The sequence below is a fragment of the Crinia signifera genome, chromosome 4 (assembly GCF_055691185.1).
Source record: "Crinia signifera chromosome 4, ASM5569118v1, whole genome shotgun sequence".
NCBI classification, from domain to species: domain Eukaryota; kingdom Metazoa; phylum Chordata; class Amphibia; order Anura; family Myobatrachidae; genus Crinia; species Crinia signifera.
Window position 1 is genome coordinate 7,068,065 of NC_139220.1, and position 25,390 is coordinate 7,093,454.

A 25,390-nucleotide genomic window follows, 5' to 3' on the forward strand; every position below is an offset into this window, starting at 1 on the left:
TCCTGATATACTCTGTGCTGCTGGGGACCCAGCTCCTCCCACTATATAACCATCAGTCTGTGGCTTCCTGCTGCCCCATTCCCCTCCTCACATCATGTCACTGCCCCTGTCACATGCAGCCCTGTCCTCACTAACACATCACTCATCTCCTGATATACTCTGTGCTGCTGGGGACCCTGCTCCTCCCACTATATAACTCTCAGTCTGTGGCTTCCTGCTGCCTCCATTCCCCTCATCAAATCATGTCACTGCCCCTGTCACATGTAGCCCTGTCCTCACTAACACATCACTCATCTCCTGATATACTCTGTGCTGCTGGGGACCCTGCTCCTCCCACTATATAACTCTCAGTCTGTGACTTCCTGCTGCCCCCATTCCCCTCCTCACATCATGTAACTGCCCCTGTCACATGCAGCCCTGTCCTCACTATCACATCACTCATCTCCTGATATACTCTGTGCTGCTGGGGACCCTGCTCCTCCCACTATATAACTCTCAGTCTGTGACTTCCTGCTGCCCCCATTCCCCTCCTCACATCATGTCACTGCCCCTGTCACATGCAGCCCTGTCCTCACTATCACATCACTCATCTCCTGATTTACTCTGTGCTGCTGGGGACCCTGCTCCTCCCACTATATAACTCTCAGTCTGTGGCTTCCTGCTGCCTCCATTCCCCTCCTCGCATCATGTCACTGCCCCTGTCACATGCAGCCCTGTCCTCACTGACACATCACCCATCTCCTGATATACTCTGTGCTGCTGGGGACCCTGCTCCTCCCACTATATAACTCTCAGTCTGTGGCTTCCTGCTGCCCCCATTCCCCTCCTCACATCATGTCACTGCCCCTGTCACATGCAGCCCTGTCCTCACTGACACATCACTCATCTCCTGATATACTCTGTGCTGCTGGAGACCCTGCTCCTCACACTATATAACTCTGTCTGTGGCTTCCTGCTGCCTCCATTCCCCTCCTCACATCAGGTCACTGCCACTGTCACATACAGCACTGTCCTCACTGACACATTCCTCATCTCCTGATATACTCTGTGCTGCTGGGGACCCTGCTCCTCCCACTATATAACTCTCAGTCTGCGGCTTCCTGCTGCCTCTATTCCTCTCCTCACATCATGTCACTGTCCCTGTCACATGCAGCACTGTCCTCACTGACACATCACTCATCTCCTGATATACTCTGTGCTGCTGGGGACCCTGCTCCTCCCACTATATAACTCTCAGTCTGTGGCTTCCTGCTGCCCCCATTCCCCTCCTCACATCATGTCACTGCCCCTGTCACATGCAGCCCTGTCCTCACTGCCACATCACTCATCTCCTGATATACTCTGTGCTGCTGGGGACCCTGCTCCTCCCACTATATAACTCTCAGTCTCTGGCTTTATACATGTTCTGTGCAGCAAAGTCTTCAGTATTCCCACCCACAATAGTGGGATGCCTGTGTAATGCTGGGTGGCCGGGGGGTAGTTATCTCCTGCTAGTATCTAATGCTTATATGTCCTGTGCCTATTGCAGAGTACACCCATATGGCAGAGAATTTGGAGCGCTGCTTTAAGAAGGCGTTGCTCAAGCACCTTCCTGATGACGAGGTGGACTCGGAAGGGGAGAGCTGGATCCGGCTGGACGGTGAGAAGCCCCAGAAGAGGCGGAGCCAGGCCAGACGCTCCAAAGCCGGGGGCTGGAGGAAAAGCAGAGAGGACGAGGGCAGGAAGCGCCAGAGCTCGGAGAGTAGCGCCATGCAGCAGTCATCGCCAAGCGAAGATGGAGAAGAGCGACTCTGCGCGTCCATGAATAAAGCCAACAAGGTGCCGTACCCTCACCCGCTGCAGTATGGTGGAATGCCCAGGCACACGTTTCACCCAGGAAACATGGTGAGAAAACTTGGCACTCCGGTTATTGGCTGCGCAGTAATGGCGGGTGCGGTAAGAAGGGAAGGTCTCCCAATTACCATTGTAAAATGACGCCTAGCGTAAATACTTGGATGATCTCCATTGGTTTAGGGTCTCCGTCCCCCCATGTGCTCCTTAGACGCACCCTGGAGTCAGGTCAGTGGTATATATTAAACAATTCCAGTACCCCAGATATTCTTACTCCATGGAATAAGCCCAATTTCTCCTCTACCTCGTCCCGCTCCTCCATTCCATGTTCCCAGTCTTCTCCCACATATGCTTGCTGGCCTTAGTCACCTGCTAGGGGTTGGGGAATGTACACGCGGAACCATAACCATTAGACCTTTTCCCATAATGCACTAGCAGGCGGAACAGCTGACCATTTTGTTTTCCTCAACCAGCCTCCTGTGGCGGGAATGCATGCTCCTCTGAGAGGCTCGGACACCGGCCTCAGCTATGGACCAATGAGGTTTCCAGAACCGCACCCGGGGGATCCCATTCAGCGTGTCCAGGGTCACACAGCGCAGGTAAGCCTTTTCTAGGTCATACTAAACCCTTACGGCCTGGTGAACATTAGACCTCACCGCCACCAGGGTCCGAAGCTTCCATCTTGTTTCTGTGGGCCCGTTATTCTGGGTCATAGAGAGCTGTGTGAGGATGGGAACAGCGGGGTAACGTACAGTCACGAACCCTACAGAACACGGTACATGCGTGTAACAATCCGAGCTATATGTATACTTATTTACGTGATCCATCTTCTCATTACAGTCTGTTACGGGAGCGCCTGAGATGTCTAACAGGAATACGGATTTCCGACCGTCTCGTGGACCTCACAGTGCCTCAGATCCTCCTTACCCCATCACCATGTCTGGCCAAGAAGGTTGCAAACATCCCCAAGCCCCGTGCCCCACAGGATATATACCACTCATCAGACCGCCAGTGCCAGACGAAAGAGCGCCCCCCTCTGGCGTCACATATCCACCTTACAGATACGGACCACCACCACCTATGTGGAGAGGAAATGGGCTGCAGAACAATGCTGCTGGGGCAGGTCCTCCCCATTACACGCAACCCTTGGACCCTCGCCCGAGACCTCCAGGACCCAACCTTAGTAGCAGACCACCGTTTGTCTCTTCTGCGAACTCCATGATGGACAGTCCGGAGATGGTGGCAATGCAGAGACTCACCTCCTTTGTCTGTCCCCCAGCCTCGGGGTACCCTCCCCAGCCATCGGCCGCTCCCTTCCCTCCTCTCGTAAATAACGGAGCAGACGTGAGTCTCCCGCGAGCCAGGCAGATGGACCAAGCGTCGGACGAGAAGGGTAATGACCGATATGAATGGGTTTTGTTTCAGTCCTAGCTGAATTTTCCCTGCGTTTAGTTTTATCTGGGTTGTGGGTCTGGTTGGAAATGTGAGTCTTCATACATATGGTGGACGTTGCGTGGTACATGGGACCCATACTTCTCTCTGCTATAAGATTGTAATTCCCAGGGTGCTATTAATGTCCTACATATCAGCTAGGGAATTAATATGGTTTAATGTGTTTTGGAATCGTATCTCTTGTAAGTGTGATAGGCTCCCGGAACTTCCTACGCGTTGGCCGGCAACCCCCCTGATATAACATGAGGGCTAAGATGTAACCCGTAACACACAACTCAAGACCTGGTTCTCATTGCCATCCTTCCCAGTGTTAACATTGAGGCTCGTCAGGTGTAGACCCCAAAATTTCTAGACACACCCTGCTGCTCATTGGCCTCGCCCAGACATTACCCTCATGTCATATTCACTAGATCACACGCTCTTCCTGAAAGGATTAGATGTCCTTAAATATTATAGGTACGGCTGTAGACAAGAGTTACTGCACAGCTAAATCTTCGCTCTTTCTGGTAATACATCGAAAGGTGCCAAGTGCCTCCTGTCTCCTGGTCGGAGTTTAGAACGAAAGGTCTCCTCCGGTTGTTGCACACTAGACCGAGAGAGACTGTTGCACTTTATTGTACCTTCTAAGCTCAGTCTGACAGAGTTCTTCTTATCTCCCCAGATTTGTCTCCACCTCTGTCGGCACCTGTGACCTCCCAAGCACAGACTCCACCGGTCTCTGCTGTGCCAGTTACCCTGCCCACCAACGGGGTGCACAGTACAACGCCTTCCTCGGAGGGAAAACTTCAACCCCTGGATAAGTTGCCAGCCGATACCCTTGGGAGTGAGAAGAAGTCCTGGGATTCTGGACCTGGCAGTCATGCTGGAGATGGCCAGGATGTCCCAATTGGCCCTCAAAATGGTTTCATTGGTAAAAATGCCCCAGACAAGACAATGGAATTACCAAGGTTACAGGAGTTGGCGGTAGGCACCTCTGTAACGGAGCCTAAGGCGGTCACTTTGACTAGACCTCAAGCAGATGTGTTGGGACCAGAGGACAGAGGTGTGTTTGCCCCCATGATTCCACCTGGAGGCAGCAGACCCAAAACCGTCATGGGCCATCACACTGGTATTGAAAGGTTTCCTGGACCCCATCCAACTTTCCCTCCTCAGAGATTTGGGAATGAGCATGTTCGGCCTTCACCAGGACCATATCCCAGGTTCCACCACCAAGGGGAGGCATATCCTTACCAGCAACCACCACACGGACAGCCCCCATACCTTCCTTACCAGCGGCCTCCCTTTTATCCTCAGGAGTACCCACGCTGGCAGCACACTGGGCAGCAAGCTCCGCAGCATGCGGGGGGCTACCCCCACCCGGACAGCACACTCGGCATGCAGGGGGTGGGAGAACTGAGGGGTCTACTCATGTCTCCTCTGCTGGAGGGGGAGCCACGGGCCGTGCCGGGTGAAACCACCGAGCAGACGGAAGAGACAGACAAAAAGAGTGAAGACTCCTCAGACCGACCCGAGAGCCCCAAACAGTTTTTGGATTTAGACAGTCATAAAAGACAAAGCAGTGGTTTTGTCTATGGGGGACCACCCAACTGGGGTAATGCCAACTTCCGACCCCAGCACGGTATGATGTCTCAGCCGCACTACCCACCTCAACACTACCAGCCTCGTGGGTTCCCGCACCAGCCTCTACATCCTCAACGCCACCCTGTACATAGCCAAACCAATGGCCAAAGGCCGCCGGGCCCCAACTACCCGCTTATGGAGAACAATAGGGGGCACTTCCATGCTGTGATGATGGAACAAGGCGGTGGCATGCCCTCTTTTACCAATATGTACCGACCACAAGGGTAAGGAGCCTTTCAAAAAGTTGCTTTTATTTGTTTTTGGCTTGTAGCTTGTTATGTGACCTCCGGTTTCCTGCGTTGTGTGAGCGCAGGATTACGTCCGAGAAGGTCACTGCTGGTGTACAGGGGCTTAACACAAACATATTAATACAAATCCCTTTTAGGTTCCCTGTAACCTAGAATAGTTCATATATTTTTGATATATTAATTGAAGTTGACAGTAATGATTTGCATTTGCCAGGATTACCATGGCAACTATAGATTCCCAGCTCCACCTCCTCAGTATCACATGGGAAATAATTACTTCCGCCTTTGCAGCATTTAAAATGTGTCAGCCAGTAATGAGTACACCTGTGCACCAAATAGTAGATCTGTAAACCGGTCACTGTTAGGGGTCATTAAGGACTAGAGTTGGGAAACAGAGGAAGTAGTGAAGCTTGAAGCCCCGCCTCTTCCTGTCATCAAATTACCTCTAAGGAGGCTAATGACTGACTGGCTCTGACTAATATCTGCTTACACCCTCATGGGCACAAGGCCAGCAGTAACAGCCAGCGCTGGCCAGGGACTGTGTGATTGATGGGAGTAACAGCCAGCGCTGGCCAGGGACTGTATAACTGATGGGAGTAACAGCCAGCGCTGGTCAGGGACTGTGATTGATGGGAGTAACAGCCAGCGCTGGTCAGGGACTGTATAACTGATGGGAGTAACAGCCAGCGCTGGTCAGGGACTGTGATTGATGGGAGTAACAGCCAGCGCTGGTCAGGGACTGTGATTGATGGGAGTAACAGCCAGCGCTGGTCAGGGACTGTATGACTGATGGGAGTAACAGCCAGCGCTGGTCAGGGACTGTGATTGATGGGAGTAACAGCCAGCGCTGGTCAGGGACTGTATGACTGATGGGAGTAACAGCCAGCGCTGGTCAGGGGCTGTGTGACTGATGGGAATAACAGCCAGCGCTGGCCAGGGACTGTTTGACTGATGGGAGTAACAGCCAGCGCTGGCCAGGGACTGTGTGACTGATGGGAGTAACAGCCAGCGCTGGCCAGGGACTGTGTGACTGATGGGAGTAACAGCCAGCGCTGGTCAGGGACTGTGATTGATGGGAGTAACAGCCAGCGCTGGCCAGGGACTGTGTGACTGATGGGAGTAACAGCCAGCGCTGGCCAGGGGCTGTGTGACTGATGGGAGTAACAGCCAGTGCTGGCCAGGGGCTGTGTGACTGATGGGAGTAACAGCCAGCGCTGGTCAGGGGCTGTGTGACTGATGGGAGTAACAGCCAGCGCTGGCCAGGGACCTGGTGCTGTTATGGTGGATATGCTGCAAGCATTGTGTGACCAGCCTGAATGTGTGACGCTGCTCCGTTATGTACAGCAGGAGGACTGACGCGTTTCTCCTGTACTATCAGATGTTAGGATCTGTGATTGGAGCTCTGCATGATGAGCCGCGGCTGACACAAGTATTCCCCAATAGAATTCTGTTTTGCGGTAAACACTCACTTGAACTAATGGAGCATGTGATGGTAATCTGTGGTGTATGTTTAGGATATTAACGCGTTTCTTTACCTCAGGCTTTGCTGGTATTCTGTGGTGCTGTATGTGCGGGATACTAACGTGTTTCTCTACCCAAGGCATTGCTGGTATTCTGCGGTGCTGTATGTGCAGGATACTAATGCATTACTTCACCTAAGGCTTTGCTGGTCTTCTGCGGTGCTGTATGTGCGGGATACTAACGCGTTACTTCAGCTAAGGCTTTGCTGGTCTTCTGCGGTGCTGTATGTGCGGGATACTAACGTGTTTCTTTACCTAAGGCTTTGCTGGTATTCTGCGGTGCTGTATGTGCGGGATACTAACGTGTTTCTTTACCCAAGGCATTGCTGGTCTTCTGCGGTGCTGTATGTGCAGGATACTAACGCGTTACTTCACCTAAGGCTTTGCTGGTATTCTGTGGTGCTGTATGTGCGGTATACTAACGCGTTTCTTTACCCAAGGCATTGCTGGTCTTCTGCGGTGCTGTATGTGCGGGATACTAACGCGTTTCTTTACCCAAGGCATTGCTGGTCTTCTGTGGTGCTGTATGTGCAGGATACTAACGCGTTTCTTTACCCAAGGCATTGCTGGTCTTCTGCGGTGCTGTATGTGCAGGATACTAACGCGTTTCTTTACCCAAGGCTTTGCTGGTATTCTGTGGTGCTGTATGTGCGGGATACTAACGCGTTTCTTTACCAACGGCTTTGCTGTTATTCTGTGGTGCTGTATGTGCAGGACACAAACGCGTTTATTTAACAAAGGCTTTGTTGTTCTGTGTTACTGTATAGTGTTCATTCTAGCACCCGCTATCTGTGAAAACCCATGCAGTTCCTCTTCCCTGCCTGGGGTGTTGCTGTCTGCTGTAGTGCTTCTAGCACAGTGTGGTCTGTATATCAGCACTGATATGCAAACCAGACCTGTGCTATAAACAGCACAGCAGACAGTGACACCCCAGGCAGGGGAACAGCAACTGCAGGGGTTTTCAAAGATCGCTGGTGCTAGAATGAACACTACTGTATGTGCATGGCACTGATGCGTTTCTTTACCTCAGGCTTTGCTGGTATTCTGTGGTGCATTTCTTTACCTACGGCTTTGCTGGTATTCTGTGGTGCTGTATGTGCATGGCACTGATGCGTTTCTTTACCTACGGCTTTGCTGGTATTCTGTGGTGCGTTTCTTTACCTAAGGCTTTGCTGGTATTCTGTGGTGCTGTATGTGCATGGCACTGATGCGTTTCTTTACCTACGGCTTTGCTGGTATTCTGTGGTGCTGTATGTGCATGGCACTGATGCGTTTCTTTACCTACGGCTTTGCTGGTATTCTGTGGTGCTGTATGTGCATGGCACTGATGCGTTTCTTTACCTACGGCTTTGCTGGTATTCTGTGGTGCTGTATGTGCATGGCACTGATGCGTTTCTTTACCTACGGCTTTGCTGGTATTCTGTGGTGCTGTATGTGCATGGCACTGATGCGTTTCTTTACCTACGGCTTTGCTGGTATTCTGTGGTGCTGTATGTGCATGGCACTGATGCGTTTCTTTACCTACGGCTTTGCTGGTATTCTGTGGTGCTGTATGTGCATGGCACTGATGCGTTTCCTTACCTACGGCATTGCTGGTATTCTGTGGTGCGTATGTGCAGGACACAAGCGCGTTTCTTTGCTAAAGCAGCTACAACAGGCTGTGCCTTAGAGATAATGGATGTATGAACCGCACATAGGGGCTAATTCGGCTTGGATAGCTAAATAGAGAGTCCACCAGTGAACTGCTAGCAAAAAAGCTGTCGCCCATAAGGAAAGAATAAACGCCATGTGCGAAATGCGTGAGTGAATTGCGAATGTACCGTTAATTGCCGCGCATTTTCTATTCACCATTTCCAGAACATGGAAGAGTCCGTACCATCTGCGCACAGGTCTAAGGCTTCCGCTAATCTGGGACTGGTCTGCACTGACCACTCCTAGAAACCGCCATGTCCTTGTCAGGTGCTATATGAGCGCGAGCGCACACAGTGCAGACACTGAACGTGCGCAGTTGGACCATATCTCTGGATTTGCGTTTTTCTCAGTTTAGCGGCACAAGTTGAATGAGGCTCATAATTGGTAATTAATCTCACGGTAGTGGGAGCTTAATGAGTCTGTATCCACTTCAGTTCTTCTGTAATAATATAATACAGAAAGTAAGTGTCTGTATCCCAGTGATAGGACTGCTGGACACGGAGATTGGGGGGGGGGAGTGTTAGATTGACACTCACTAGGTCTACCCCGAAAGGTCGACAGGGTCTAAATGTTAACACAGGAAAAGGTAGACATGAGTTTTTCACATTTTTTTTGTTGTTAATGTCGACATGGACCCCGACTTAGTGTAATGCGTCCCCTCACTATGCTCGGCACACGGTTATATTCTCCCTATGCCGACATGGACCCCGACTTAGTGTAATGCGTACCCTCACTATGCTCGGCACACGGTTATATTCTCCCTATGCCGACATGGACCCCGACTTAGTGTAATGCGTACCCTCACTATGCTCGGCACACGGTTATATTCTCCCTATGCCGACATGGACCCCGACTTAGTGTAATGCGTACCCTCACTATGCTCGGCACACGGTTATATTCTCCCTATGCCGACATGGACCCCGACTTAGTGTAATGCGTACCCTCACTATGCTCGGCACACGGTTATATTCTCCCTATGCCGACATGGACCCCGACTTAGTGTAATGCGTACCCTCACTATGCTCGGCACACGGTTATATTCTCCCTATGCCGACATGGACCCCGACTTAGTGTAATGCGTACCCTCACTATGCTCGGCACACGGTTATATTCTCCCTATGCCGACATGGACCCCGACTTAGTGTAATGCGTACCCTCACTATGCTCGGCACACGGTTATATTCTCCCTATGCCGACATGGACCCCGACTTAGTGTAATGCGTACCCTCACTATGCTCGGCACACGGTTATATTCTCCCTATGCCGACATGGACCCCGACTTAGTGTAATGCGTACCCTCACTATGCTCGGCACACGGTTATATTCTCCCTATGCCGACATGGACCCCGACTTAGTGTAATGCGTACCCTCACTATGCTCGGCACACGGTTATATTCTCCCTATGCCGACATGGACCCCGACTTAGTGTAATGCGTACCCTCACTATGCTCGGCACACGGTTATATTCTCCCTATGCCGACATGGACCCCGACTTAGTGTAATGCGTACCCTCACTATGCTCGGCACACGGTTATATTCTCCCTATGCCGACATGGACCCCGACTTAGTGTAATGCGTACCCTCACTATGCTCGGCACACGGTTATATTCTCCCTATGCCGACATGGACCCCGACTTAGTGTAATGCGTACCCTCACTATGCTCGGCACACGGTTATATTCTCCCTATGCCGACATGGACCCCGACTTAGTGTAATGCGTACCCTCACTATGCTCGGCACACGGTTATATTCTCCCTATGCCGACATGGACCCCGACTTAGTGTAATGCGTACCCTCACTATGCTCGGCACACGGTTATATTCTCCCTATGCCGACATGGACCCCGACTTAGTGTAATGCGTACCCTCACTATGCTCGGCACACGGTTATATTCTCCCTATGCCGACATGGACCCCGACTTAGTGTAATGCGTACCCTCACTATGCTCGGCACACGGTTATATTCTCCCTATGCCGACATGGACCCCGACTTAGTGTAATGCGTACCCTCACTATGCTCGGCACACGGTTATATTCTCCCTATGCCGACATGGACCCCGACTTAGTGTAATGCGTACCCTCACTATGCTCGGCACACGGTTATATTCTCCCTATGCCGACATGGACCCCGACTTAGTGTAATGCGTACCCTCACTATGCTCGGCACACGGTTATATTCTCCCTATGCCGACATGGACCCCGACTTAGTGTAATGCGTACCCTCACTATGCTCGGCACACGGTTATATTCTCCCTATGCCGACATGGACCCCGACTTAGTGTAATGCGTACCCTCACTATGCTCGGCACACGGTTATATTCTCCCTATGCCGACATGGACCCCGACTTAGTGTAATGCGTACCCTCACTATGCTCGGCACACGGTTATATTCTCCCTATGCCGACATGGACCCCGACTTAGTGTAATGCGTACCCTCACTATGCTCGGCACACGGTTATATTCTCCCTATGCCGACATGGACCCCGACTTAGTGTAATGCGTACCCTCACTATGCTCGGCACACGGTTATATTCTCCCTATGCCGACATGGACCCCGACTTAGTGTAATGCGTACCCTCACTATGCTCGGCACACGGTTATATTCTCCCTATGCCGACATGGACCCCGACTTAGTGTAATGCGTACCCTCACTATGCTCGGCACACGGTTATATTCTCCCTATGCCGACATGGACCCCGACTTAGTGTAATGCGTACCCTCACTATGCTCGGCACACGGTTATATTCTCCCTATGCCGACATGGACCCCGACTTAGTGTAATGCGTACCCTCACTATGCTCGGCACACGGTTATATTCTCCCTATGCCGACATGGACCCCGACTTAGTGTAATGCGTACCCTCACTATGCTCGGCACACGGTTATATTCTCCCTATGCCGACATGGACCCCGACTTAGTGTAATGCGTACCCTCACTATGCTCGGCACACGGTTATATTCTCCCTATGCCGACATGGACCCCGACTTAGTGTAATGCGTACCCTCACTATGCTCGGCACACGGTTATATTCTCCCTATGCCGACATGGACCCCGACTTAGTGTAATGCGTACCCTCACTATGCTCGGCACACGGTTATATTCTCCCTATGCCGACATGGACCCCGACTTAGTGTAATGCGTACCCTCACTATGCTCGGCACACGGTTATATTCTCCCTATGCCGACATGGACCCCGACTTAGTGTAATGCGTACCCTCACTATGCTCGGCACACGGTTATATTCTCCCTATGCCGACATGGACCCCGACTTAGTGTAATGCGTACCCTCACTATGCTCGGCACACGGTTATATTCTCCCTATGCCGACATGGACCCCGACTTAGTGTAATGCGTACCCTCACTATGCTCGGCACACGGTTATATTCTCCCTATGCCGACATGGACCCCGACTTAGTGTAATGCGTACCCTCACTATGCTCGGCACACGGTTATATTCTCCCTATGCCGACATGGACCCCGACTTAGTGTAATGCGTACCCTCACTATGCTCGGCACACGGTTATATTCTCCCTATGCCGACATGGACCCCGACTTAGTGTAATGCGTACCCTCACTATGCTCGGCACACGGTTATATTCTCCCTATGCCGACATGGACCCCGACTTAGTGTAATGCGTACCCTCACTATGCTCGGCACACGGTTATATTCTCCCTATGCCGACATGGACCCCGACTTAGTGTAATGCGTACCCTCACTATGCTCGGCACACGGTTATATTCTCCCTATGCCGACATGGACCCCGACTTAGTGTAATGCGTACCCTCACTATGCTCGGCACACGGTTATATTCTCCCTATGCCGACATGGACCCCGACTTAGTGTAATGCGTACCCTCACTATGCTCGGCACACGGTTATATTCTCCCTATGCCGACATGGACCCCGACTTAGTGTAATGCGTACCCTCACTATGCTCGGCACACGGTTATATTCTCCCTATGCCGACATGGACCCCGACTTAGTGTAATGCGTACCCTCACTATGCTCGGCACACGGTTATATTCTCCCTATGCCGACATGGACCCCGACTTAGTGTAATGCGTACCCTCACTATGCTCGGCACACGGTTATATTCTCCCTATGCCGACATGGACCCCGACTTAGTGTAATGCGTACCCTCACTATGCTCGGCACACGGTTATATTCTCCCTATGCCGACATGGACCCCGACTTAGTGTAATGCGTACCCTCACTATGCTCGGCACACGGTTATATTCTCCCTATGCCGACATGGACCCCGACTTAGTGTAATGCGTACCCTCACTATGCTCGGCACACGGTTATATTCTCCCTATGCCGACATGGACCCCGACTTAGTGTAATGCGTACCCTCACTATGCTCGGCACACGGTTATATTCTCCCTATGCCGACATGGACCCCGACTTAGTGTAATGCGTACCCTCACTATGCTCGGCACACGGTTATATTCTCCCTATGCCGACATGGACCCCGACTTAGTGTAATGCGTACCCTCACTATGCTCGGCACACGGTTATATTCTCCCTATGCCGACATGGACCCCGACTTAGTGTAATGCGTACCCTCACTATGCTCGGCACACGGTTATATTCTCCCTATGCCGACATGGACCCCGACTTAGTGTAATGCGTACCCTCACTATGCTCGGCACACGGTTATATTCTCCCTATGCCGACATGGACCCCGACTTAGTGTAATGCGTACCCTCACTATGCTCGGCACACGGTTATATTCTCCCTATGCCGACATGGACCCCGACTTAGTGTAATGCGTACCCTCACTATGCTCGGCACACGGTTATATTCTCCCTATGCCGACATGGACCCCGACTTAGTGTAATGCGTACCCTCACTATGCTCGGCACACGGTTATATTCTCCCTATGCCGACATGGACCCCGACTTAGTGTAATGCGTACCCTCACTATGCTCGGCACACGGTTATATTCTCCCTATGCCGACATGGACCCCGACTTAGTGTAATGCGTACCCTCACTATGCTCGGCACACGGTTATATTCTCCCTATGCCGACATGGACCCCGACTTAGTGTAATGCGTACCCTCACTATGCTCGGCACACGGTTATATTCTCCCCTATGCCGACATGGACCCCGACTTAGTGTAATGCGTACCCTCACTATGCTCGGCACACGGTTATATTCTCCCTATGCCGACATGGACCCCGACTTAGTGTAATGCGTACCCTCACTATGCTCGGCACACGGTTATATTCTCCCTATGCCGACATGGACCCCGACTTAGTGTAATGCGTACCCTCACTATGCTCGGCACACGGTTATATTCTCCCTATGCCGACATGGACCCCGACTTAGTGTAATGCGTACCCTCACTATGCTCGGCACACGGTTATATTCTCCCTATGCCGACATGGACCCCGACTTAGTGTAATGCGTACCCTCACTATGCTCGGCACACGGTTATATTCTCCCTATGCCGACATGGACCCCGACTTAGTGTAATGCGTACCCTCACTATGCTCGGCACACGGTTATATTCTCCCTATGCCGACATGGACCCCGACTTAGTGTAATGCGTACCCTCACTATGCTCGGCTCACGGTTATATTCTCCTATGCCGACATGGACCCCGACTTAGTGTAATGCGTACCCTCACTATGCTCGGCACACGGTATATTCTCCCTATGCCGACATGGACCCCGACTTAGTGTAATGCGTACCCTCACTATGCTCGGCACACGGTTATATTCTCCCTATGCCGACATGGACCCCGACTTAGTGTAATGCGTACCCTCACTATGCTCGGCACACGGTTATATTCTCCCTATGCCGACATGGACCCCGACTTAGTGTAATGCGTACCCTCACTATGCTCGGCACACGGTTATATTCTCCCTATGCCGACATGGACCCCCGACTTAGTGTAATGCGTACCCTCACTATGCTCGGCACACGGTTATATTCTCCCTATGCGACATGGACCCCGACTTAGTGTAATGCGTACCCTCACTATGCTCGGCACACGGTTATATTCTCCCTATGCCGACATGGACCCCGACTTAGTGTAATGCGTACCCTCACTATGCTCGGCACACGGTTATATTCTCCCTATGCCGACATGGACCCCGACTTAGTGTAATGCGTACCCTCACTATGCTCGGCACACGGTTATATTCTCCCTATGCCGACATGGACCCCGACTTAGTGTAATGCGTACCCTCACTATGCTCGGCACACGGTTATATTCTCCCTATGCCGACATGGACCCCGACTTAGTGTAATGCGTACCCTCACTATGCTCGGCACACGGTTATATTCTCCCTATGCCGACATGGACCCCGACTTAGTGTAATGCGTACCCTCACTATGCTCGGCACACGGTTATATTCTCCCTATGCCGACATGGACCCCGACTTAGTGTAATGCGTACCCTCACTATGCTCGGCACACGGTTATATTCTCCCTATGCCGACATGGACCCCGACTTAGTGTAATGCGTACCCTCACTATGCTCGGCACACGGTTATATTCTCCCTATGCCGACATGGACCCCGACTTAGTGTAATGCGTACCCTCACTATGCTCGGCACACGGTTATATTCTCCCTATGCCGACATGGACCCCGACTTAGTGTAATGCGTACCCTCACTATGCTCGGCACACGGTTATATTCTCCCTATGCCGACATGGACCCCGACTTAGTGTAATGCGTACCCTCACTATGCTCGGCACACGGTTATATTCTCCCTATGCCGACATGGACCCCGACTTAGTGTAATGCGTACCCTCACTATGCTCGGCACACGGTTATATTCTCCCTATGCCGACATGGACCCCGACTTAGTGTAATGCGTACCCTCACTATGCTCGGCACACGGTTATATTCTCCCTATGCCGACATGGACCCCGACTTAGTGTAATGCGTACCCTCACTATGCTCGGCACACGGTTATATTCTCCCTATGCCGACATGGACCCCGACTTAGTGTAATGCGTACCCTCACTATGCTCGGCACACGGTTATATTCTCCCTATGCCGACATGGACCCCGACTTAGTGTAATGCGTACCCTCACTATGCTCGGCACACGGTTATATTCTCCCTATGCCGACATGGACCCCGACTTAGTGTAATGCGTACCCTCACTATGCTCGGCACACGGTTATATTCTCCCTATGCCGACATGGACCCCGACTTAGTGTAATGCGTACCCTCACTATGCTCGGCACACGGTTATATTCTCCCTATGCCGACATGGACCCCGACTTAGTGTAATGCGTACCCTCACTATGCTCGGCACACGGTTATATTCTCCCTATGCCGACATGGACCCCGACTTAGTGTAATGCGTACCCTCACTATGCTCGGCACACGGTTATATTCTCCCTATGCCGACATGGACCCCGACTTAGTGTAATGCGTACCCTCACTATGCTCGGCACACGGTTATATTCTCCCTATGCCGACATGGACCCCGACTTAGTGTAATGCGTACCCTCACTATGCTCGGCACACGGTTATATTCTCCCTATGCCGACATGGACCCCGACTTAGTGTAATGCGTACCCTCACTATGCTCGGCACACGGTTATATTCTCCCTATGCCGACATGGACCCCGACTTAGTGTAATGCGTACCCTCACTATGCTCGGCACACGGTTATATTCTCCCTATGCCGACATGGACCCCGACTTAGTGTAATGCGTACCCTCACTATGCTCGGCACACGGTTATATTCTCCCTATGCCGACATGGACCCCGACTTAGTGTAATGCGTACCCTCACTATGCTCGGCACACGGTTATATTCTCCCTATGCCGACATGGACCCCGACTTAGTGTAATGCGTACCCTCACTATGCTCGGCACACGGTTATATTCTCCCTATGCCGACATGGACCCCGACTTAGTGTAATGCGTACCCTCACTATGCTCGGCACACGGTTATATTCTCCCTATGCCGACATGGACGGTGAAGTACGGACAAGCCAGTTAAAAAAAAAAAAAAAAATTATGAAAAACTCATGTCAACTGGGATTTTGGGATTAACGCAGGAGATCAGACGCTGCCCGGCATTAATCCCAAAATACCGGGATCCCTCCAATCCTGGGATAAGCCACCCTACTAGTGACTGTCTATCAACTGAAGCCATGGAGATTATCTGAGGACATACGTGTAATACAATACTGACGGCTTCAATGCTCAGGTGGTAGATGGGCTCCAGGCCTGTGGTGCTCAGGGGGTAGGATGGGCCCCAGGTCTGTAGTGCTCAGGTGGTAGATGGGCTTTAGGCCTGTAGTGCTCAGGTGGTAGATGGGCTCCAGGCCTGTAGTGCTCAGGTGGTACATGGGCTCCAGGCCTGTAGCGCTCAGGTGGTAGATGGGCTCCAGTCCTGTAACGCTCAGGTGGTAGATGGGCTCTAGGCCTGTAGTGCTCAGGTGGTAGATGGGCTCCAGGCCTGTAGCGCTCAGGTGGTAGATGGGCTCCTGGCCTGTAGTGCTCAGGTGGTAGATGGGCTCCAGGCCTGTAGCGCTCAGGTGGTAGATGGGCTCCAGGCCTGTAGTGCTCAGGTGGTAGATGGGCTCCAGGCCTGTAGCGCTCAGGTGGTAGATGGGCTCCAGGCCTGTAGTGCTCAGGTGGTGGATGGGCTCCAGGCCTGTAGCGCTCAGGTGGTAGATGGGCTCCAGGCCTGTAGTGCTCAGGTGGTAGATGGGCTCTTGGCCTGTAGTGCTCAGGTGGTGGATGGGCTCCAGGCCTGTAGTGCTCAGGTGGTAGATGGGCTCCAGGCCTGTAGCGCTCAGGTGGTAGATGGGCTCCAGGTCTGTAGTGCTCAGGTGGTAGATGGGCTCCAGGCCTGTGGTGCTCAAGGGGTAGGATGGGCCCCAGGTCTGTAGTGCTCAGGTGGTAGATGGGCTCCAGGCCTGTAGTGCTCAGGTGGTAGATGGGCTCCTGGCCTGTAGTGCTCAGGTGGTAGATGGGCTCCAGGCCTGTAGCGCTCAGGTGGTAGATGGGCTCCAGGCCTGTAGCGCTCAGGTGGTAGATGGGCTCCTGGCCTGTAGTGCTCAGGTGGTAGATGGGCTCCAGGCCTGTAGCGCTCAGGTGGTAGATGGGCTCCAGGCCTGTAGTGCTCAGGTGGTAGATGGGCCCCAGGTCTGTAGTGCTCAGGTGGTAGATGGGCTCCAGGCCTGTAGTGCTCAAGGGGTAAATGGTCTCCAGGTCTGTAGTGCTCAAGGGGTAGATGGTCTCCAGGTCTGTAGTGCTCAGGTGGTAGATGGGCTCCAGGCCTGTAGTGCTCAGGGGGTAGATGGGCTCCAGGCCTGTAGTGCTCTGGTGGTAGATGGGCTCCAGGCCTGTAGTGCTCTGGTGGTAGATGGGCTCCAGGCCTGTAGTGCTCTGGTGGTAGATGGGCTCCAGGCCTGTAGTGCTCTGGTGGTAGATGGGCTCTAGGCCTGTAGCGCTCAGGTGGTAGATGGGCTCCAGGACTGTAGTGCTCAGGTGGTAGATGGGCTCCAGGCCTGTAGCGCTCAGGTGGTAGATGGGCTCCAGGCCTGTAGCGCTCAGGTGGTAGATGGGCTCCAGGCCTGTAGCGCTCAGGTGGTAGATGGGCTCCAGGCCTGTAGCGCTCAGGTGGTAGATGGGCTCCAGGCCTGTAGCGCTCAGGTGGTAGATGGGCTCCAGGCCTGTAGCGCTCAGGTGGTAGATGGGCTCCAGGCCTGTAGCGCTCAGGTGGTAGATGGGCTCCAGGCCTGTAGCGCTCAGGTGGTAGATGGGCTCCAGGCCTGTAGCGCTCAGGTGGTAGATGGGCTCCAGGCCTGTAGCGCTCAGGTGGTAGATGGGCTCCAGGCCTGTAGCGCTCAGGTGGTAGATGGGCTCCAGGCCTGTAGCGCTCAGGTGGTAGATGGGCTCCAGGCCTGTAGCGCTCAGGTGGTAGATGGGCTCCAGGCCTGTAGCGCTCAGGTGTTATATGTGCTCCAGGCCTGTAGCGCTCAGGTGATAGCTCTAGTGTGTACTTGGGACATGAGGACATTCTGCGGGTGTGGCACCAGCTGATACGGCCTAGTAGGATGACTATAATGTAATGAATGTTCTCCAGCCTTCCTGTGTTATCTTTTATGTGTTGCGCTGTAATTTGATTATCTGGTTCCCATGTCTGATGAGGTTGCACATCGCATAGCGCTTATTGCAAATCACCGAACGTATCAGAAGTGTGTCCAGTTTCCAGTTAGAAGTGAGATTTACATGCAGTTCCTCCGGAACCCACCAGGTGGCGGTGTGTACATGGAGCATAGCCCCAGTGTAGTGTGCGGCACTGGCTGCCTGCTAGGGATACTGATGGTAATGAATGTATTATTCATTCTGTTACTAATTCTCACACATTCTGTTTCTATGCTCAGGATGCGCCTCCCAATCCAACCCCAGACATTCCCCAAGGGCAGGCCTCTTGTTCAGGGGGAGATGGTGCACCGCCCCCCTGCAGTGCCGCTGGATGAGGTGAGATCAGATCAGATTAGGCATTTCGGTTATTTATGGATTTTACACAACCGATCCCCACCGACCATAACACCGGGGGCGTAATCTGCATCACACATGTTCCCTGGAGCCGCCTACAGTGGTGCCATCAATGTCTTACCTGATGCCTGTCCCTATCTAGGGACTGATGATTCCGTACACTTGGGTTGTTTAGGAAGCAAAATGTAGCTGATGACCAACGTGTAATAGTTTTACAGAAGTGACGGAGCAGGATGGATGTATAAATGTTCTATCCTAAACAAAGGTCCTTCATCAGTGTGACCGCAACATTGTATAACTACTGTGCCGCTGGGGACCCTGCTCCTCCCACTATGTAACTGTCAGTCTGTGACTTCCTGCTGCCCCCATTCCCCTCCTCACATCATGTCACTGCCCCTGTCACATGCAGCCCTGTCCTCACTGACACATCACTCATCTCCTGATATACTCTGTGCTGCTGGGGACCCTGCTCCTCCCACTATATAACTCTCAGTCTGTGGCTTCCTGCTGCCTCCATTCCCCTCCTCATCATGTCACTGCCCCTGTCACATGCAGCCCTGTCCTCACTGACACATCACTCATCTCCTGATATACTCTGTGCTGCTGGGGACCCTGCTCCTCACACTATATAACTCTCAGTCTGTGGCTTCCTGCTGCCTCCATTCCCCTCCTCACATCATGTCACTGCCCCTGTCACATGCAGCCCTGTCCTCACTGACACATCCCTCATCTCCTGATATACTCTGTGCTGCTGGGGACCTGCTCCTCCCACTATATAACTCTCAGTCTGTGGCTTCCTGCTGCCTCCATTCTTCTCCTCACATCATGTCACTGCCCCGTCACATGCAGCCTTGTCCTCACTGACACATCACCCATCTCCTGATATACTCTGTGCTGCTGGGGACCCTGCTCCTCCCACTATATAACTCTCAGTCTGTGGCTTCCTGCTGCCCCCATTTCCCTCCTCACATCATGTCACTGCCCCTGTCACATGCAGCCCTGTCCTCACTGACACGTCCCTCATCTCCTGATATACTCTGTGCTGCTGGGGACCCTGCCCCTCCCACAATATAACTCTCAGTCTGTGGCTTCCTGCTGCCCCCATTCCCCTCCTCACATCATGTCACTGCCCCTGTCACATGCAGCCCTGTCCTCACTGACACATCCCTCCTCTCCTGATATACTCTGTGCTGCTGGGGACCCTGCTCCTCCCACTATATAACTCTCAGTCTGTGGCTTCCTGCTGCCCCCATTCCCCTCCTCACATCATGTCACTGCCCCTGTCACATGCAGCCCTGTCCTCACTGACACATCCCTCATCTCCTGATATACTCTGTGCTGCTGGGGATCCTGCTCCTCCCACTATATAACTCTCAGTCTGTGGCTTCCTGCTGCCCCCATTCCCCTCCTCACATCATGTCACTGCCCCTGTCACATGCAGCTCTGTCCTCACTGACACATCACCGATCTCCTGATATACTCTGTGCTGCTGAGGACCCTGCTAATCCCACTATATAACTCTCAGTCTGTGGCTTCCTGCTGCCTCCATTACCCTCCTCACATCATGTCACTGCCCCTGTCACATGCAGCTCTGTCCTCACTGACACATCACTCATCTCCTGATATACTCTGTGCTGCTGGGGACCCTGCTCCTCCCACTATAAAACTCTCAGTCTGTGGCTTCCTGCTGCCCCCATTCCCCTCCTCAGATCATGTCACTGCCCCTGTCACATGCAGCCCTGTCCTCACTGACACATCCCTCATCTCCTGATATACTCTGTGCTGCTGGGGACCCTGCACCTCCCGCTATATAACTCTGTCTGTGGCTTCCTGCTGCCCCCATTCCCCTCCTCACATCATGTCACTGCCCCTGTCACATGCGGCCCTGTCCTCACTGACACATCCCTCATCTGCTGATATACTCTGTGCTGCTGGGGGACCCTGCTCCTCCCACTATATATAACTCCTAGTTTGTGGCTTCCTGCTGCCTCCATTCCCCTCCTCACATCATGTCCCTGCCCCTGTCACATGCAGCCCTGTCCTCACTGACACATCACACATCACCTGATACCTATCTCCTGAAATGCTGTGCTACTGTATAACAGAAGTAGCAGGATCCCCAGCAGCACAAACTGCAATGAACACCCTGATTATATAAATACCTGGGTGAAGAGCCCAAAAGGAAGAGAAAAGCGGTTTATTTTGGTAAATTAGTCCTGTAACAGCATCTAGTAAACACACAGCAGAAGCCAGATGTGGCCCCAAGGATTTCCCCCATTGGCCCCCTGTATTGCTAAGCCTGCTTGATATGTTTGATGTCACATAATGATTACAGATTTCCTGACATTGATAAGTGACGATTCTGCTTTCTCTCCTCAGACATAATGTGAGCGGCACTCGTGAGTCCTCACTCATTCCCCTTGGAAGGAATGGGCCTTCATCTCTCAGGAGCAAGATCCCACTGCCCTAAATGTTTGTGCCTTCTGGGATCCACCTCCTGCCTCTGGAGCCACTGTGGCGTTTCCCTGTGCGCCAGGATGTGGCCGAATTACACTGTAACGTCTGTGTGTGGGGGGGGGGGTTTCCACTAACTGCCAGGATTATAGACCAGTCTTTCTCAGGAATCCAGAGAGTGCCGCCTGGGCGCCGCTCCTCTGTTTATGCTACGCCTACTCACTGCCTTCACCCGCCCCTTATTGTTTTCTCATTAATTTACCTTCAGCTTTAAAGGACCAGTAAAAAGTTGTGTATTTATGAGCTGCCAGTATCATTCACGGACCTTTATACAGAACCTGCTGGAATGGATTTAATAGAAGATATCTGCGTTGTGGCTGAGTTGTGGCGGGGGGAGTCCTTCCCTCTCTGGTGTGCCTGACTGACCATGGACCTTATCCTCACATCTCCATATTCTCACCTCCCCACAATGGATAAGTCTCCTCTCTACAACCCAGGACATGGCCGCCGTTATCCTGCGCTAGCGCTCGTCCTAATAAACCAGCAGAGTCCTCATAAGCTCCTTTTTCTATGATCATCATTGAAATAAAATGATACTGGGGCCACAATTATTATGGTACAGTGGATTGAACGGACACATTTTCAGATTACCATATGTGTCGCCTGCATAACACGACGTCGGCCATATTGTGGGCTGGGTCTAAATCCATGACACCTGGTGCCTCAGTGATGTCACTCATGTCTGATCGCTGGCTGTGTACGATTAGTTCTGCCCACAAAATGGCTGCCACCGAGGAATTGTCATATGTAATATTGGTCATAAATGCCAGTAGGAGCGTGTTCTAATAATCATCCGGGATACGGGCCATGTGATTATTAATTAACGTCCCTATAGTCCTGTTCTGCTTGCACTGATGCCGGGGATTAGGTCTCTGATGGCCGAACACGACAAACATTCCATCTGTATAAGGGTTCCCCGTTCTGACTCGATTGGCTCCCAGATAATGTGAATTATATATTTATTTGTTTTGTATTTTTGCTACGCGTCTGTATATATGGAGTTTCTTCTTTTGTATTAATTGGCTCTGCACAACCTCCAGTTACCTCAGCATCCGCGTGTGATAAATGTCTGTCTGTCTTTCTTTTGTTATTTGAGTTTTTTTTTTTTTTTTTCTAAAAAGATAAATTTTGTGTTATTTCACGACAACGAATGTGCGACGAATTTTCATATCGATGTGTTTTGCCTTTTTCTGTATAAAATTAATTTTTAGAAATAAAAGCATTAGGTGACCGATGACTGGTCCTCACACCGCCCGTGTATGTACAGTGTTGTGTGGAAATCTTACAATAATCTTTATTAACTTTATCCAGAGGGCCCCCCTCCACTTGGTATTACTGGCTGCAAACTACACGGGAGAATATTACACTGTCAAACCACAGAGTAAAGGCAGTATAAACTTGCTCAATGGGTAACTGCAGGGGGAGGGGGGTGAATATATATATATATATATATATATAATTATACCACATGAAAAGCCTGATTGTCCCTCTGTAGGAGACATCACCCACAGCTGCCTCTTATTAAAAACCCTCCCATGACGATGCCGCTGCTGCTGTCCTCCATGGGCCTGAGAAGCATATGATGAGCTCCACCAATCAGAGCTCAGCACAAATCTCTCAGCCTCTGACCTACTAGTCTCATGGGACTTGGTCAGCTCCCAGTAATGCACTGCACACTTGTGCAGTCAGTGTGCCTTGGCTCCTGATGCTAAGCAATTAATAATTGTCACATTGGCAGATAGGTAAAGCTCCAGCACTACCCCACTCCCATGCACAAAACTTTTAGCTTAAAAAAAAAAAAAAAATGTAAATGCATGCCGACCACAGAGGGGCCCTAGATAGAGGAGGGCCCAGGGGTACAGACCCCCTTAATCCGGTCCTGCTGGCGGTGCACTCACAGTGATGGCAATCTTGTAGGCCAAACCAGTGTGGCAGCCTATTAATTCACTGGGAAATGTCACTAAATCATTTACCGCAATGGTCTGTTAGTAATGGCTAACCTTGGCACTCCAGCTGTTGTTTAACTACGCATCCCAGCATGCCCTGCTACAATCTTACTATTTGGCCATTCTAAAACTGATGCAGGGCATGCTGGGATGTGTAGTTCAACAGCTATAGTATCAAGGTTAGCCATCACTGGTCTATGTGCACGCTGTTGCGCTTTTCAAAAAAGATGCAGATGCTGAAATGTTTGTTAGTGGCCGGTTTGTGTGGAGGGAATGGTGCGTAATGTGCGTTTTGCGGCCGCGTTGCTCCTCTCTGGGATTATTTTCCCTCTCCCGGGCCTGTCAGTGTTTGCGTTATGAAAGCAGGAAGGACGATGCCCCCTGGGCACTGAAGAGATCTGTGTACATTCTCCAGGCGTCATTACACAGCGGACGTCATCCTGGTGTAACCCCTTCACTGCTGCATGGTGCAGACTCCCCTCCGGGGAATACACAGTTGCCTTAGTCATACGCTCCGTCCCATAGGTTTATTACAGGGAGGCCACAGATGCTGCCAGGTGGGTTGGAACGGTCGCCTGCTGCAGCCATGTTGGGAGTGTGATTGGCGCAGTGACGCTTTTGTGCCCATCTGGCCCATAATGCAGTGCGGCTGTCAGTTACTGGGTTGCCATGTGTGCGGTTGTGCTTCTTTGTTTGACTGAAACCAGTCGCAGGCATTAAAGTGGTTCATCATTAACCCGGAGCTTTGGGCCGTCAGCTGTGCCGGACGCATGTAATCGTCCTCCGTGCGGCCAAGAAGTGGACAAACCAGTTTATTTACTTGGTTTACAGTTAGCTCAGGTTGCTAGGAGACTGGCTCCAAAGCTCCGCCTCCGGTAGGGTGTCCCTGTCACCCATGTCCCCTTAATTCATCCATTTTATGGGCTGATCCAAGGCGACCTATGTTCCTCGCACCTCAGTAGCGGCACTAGATCCCTGGGGTAAAGCGCAGGACTGCGTCTTATGCAGATGCCTCGGACATTTTTGTTCATTGTCCGGATACCACTTGTGTGGTTGCAAATCCGTCTTGTTGTTCTGTATCTTTAGAGGCAGTTGCTGTTAGCAACACATTCACACCTGCTCAGGGACACCTGCTAAAAGCCACACCCCCTGTGCTCTGCGCGGTAGCCAGGACGCGATGGGCAGTACGTACAGCATGGGCTATACCCGCAGACATGTCAGAACCAGGCCCCGAGCCTCTATATTATTACACTGTCTATGGAATGTGGTGGCATGTACCTTGTGGTTGCCTCCAGCCCCACCCTGGGTCGTACGAGGACAGAAGCTGCTCTGTTTTAGTCGTATAAAACTTTATTATCCTTACGGTGCTCTGTGCGGGGATCTGAGTCATGCGGCGTTCTAATAACACAGGCCACACACCGTCCAATCCCATCACACGTAGCCGATCAACCCAGCCAGGTTGGGGCCTGTTGGTTGTGGCGGACAGATGCCCTCTCCATTCATTAGCGCAAATACCCCCGAATTCTGTACGGTCATTTCCAGGCCATTTTTATGGCGGGTGCAGCCAGCGTACCAGTGATTGCTGCGAAAGTGGCCAATTTGTGTCTGTCGTCCAGTGTAGATCGGGAATGGATAAAACTCATTAGTGTCTGGTGCCGTTGTTGTCTGACGAGTCCGACCACCCGCATTCCACCACAGCCCGTTATCTCTGCAGAATGGTTCTGGGTTCTGCTGTTTGGTCCTATTAATCTGATCCATCATTGCACTTCCTAAGGGAAATATAAGTGCGCCTATATTTGCGTTTACCGTACGCTGAGTGCCGCAATCCTGACCCCATAAACTCCAATAACTTGTCTTTATCTCACCCGGGAATCTTCCGCCTTTGTCTGGAGCGAGCTGCAGCAAACAGATAAACAATGCAGCGTGTTTGGTTGGGGTTAGGAATCAAAGCCCCTGTGGGATTATCCTTAAACCTGTTCTCAATCCTACACAAACTGCATTGTATGTAGGAAGCCGTCTCTCCTCCCTTTTCTTCCTGTCCCTCCCAAACGGCAAGCCCTGGGTCACTGCTAAGTGGGATTCC

General features: G+C 51.8%; 1 protein-coding gene across 1 annotated transcript in view; it reads left to right on the forward strand.

The window, feature by feature from the left end:
- Nucleotides 1-22,615, forward strand: part of CECR2 (CECR2 histone acetyl-lysine reader) — a 52,157-nt gene extending 29,542 nt beyond the window's left edge. The window contains exons 14-19 of the mRNA XM_083180887.1: nucleotides 1,529-1,884; nucleotides 2,304-2,429; nucleotides 2,671-3,223; nucleotides 3,944-5,126; nucleotides 18,733-18,829; nucleotides 21,227-22,615. Coding sequence (XP_083037013.1) covers nucleotides 1,529-1,884; nucleotides 2,304-2,429; nucleotides 2,671-3,223; nucleotides 3,944-5,126; nucleotides 18,733-18,829; nucleotides 21,227-21,232 — 2,321 coding nt within the window. The 3' untranslated portion in view covers nucleotides 21,233-22,615. The remainder of the gene's footprint in view (nucleotides 1-1,528; nucleotides 1,885-2,303; nucleotides 2,430-2,670; nucleotides 3,224-3,943; nucleotides 5,127-18,732; nucleotides 18,830-21,226) is intronic.
- Nucleotides 22,616-25,390: the final 2,775 nt, after the last annotated feature.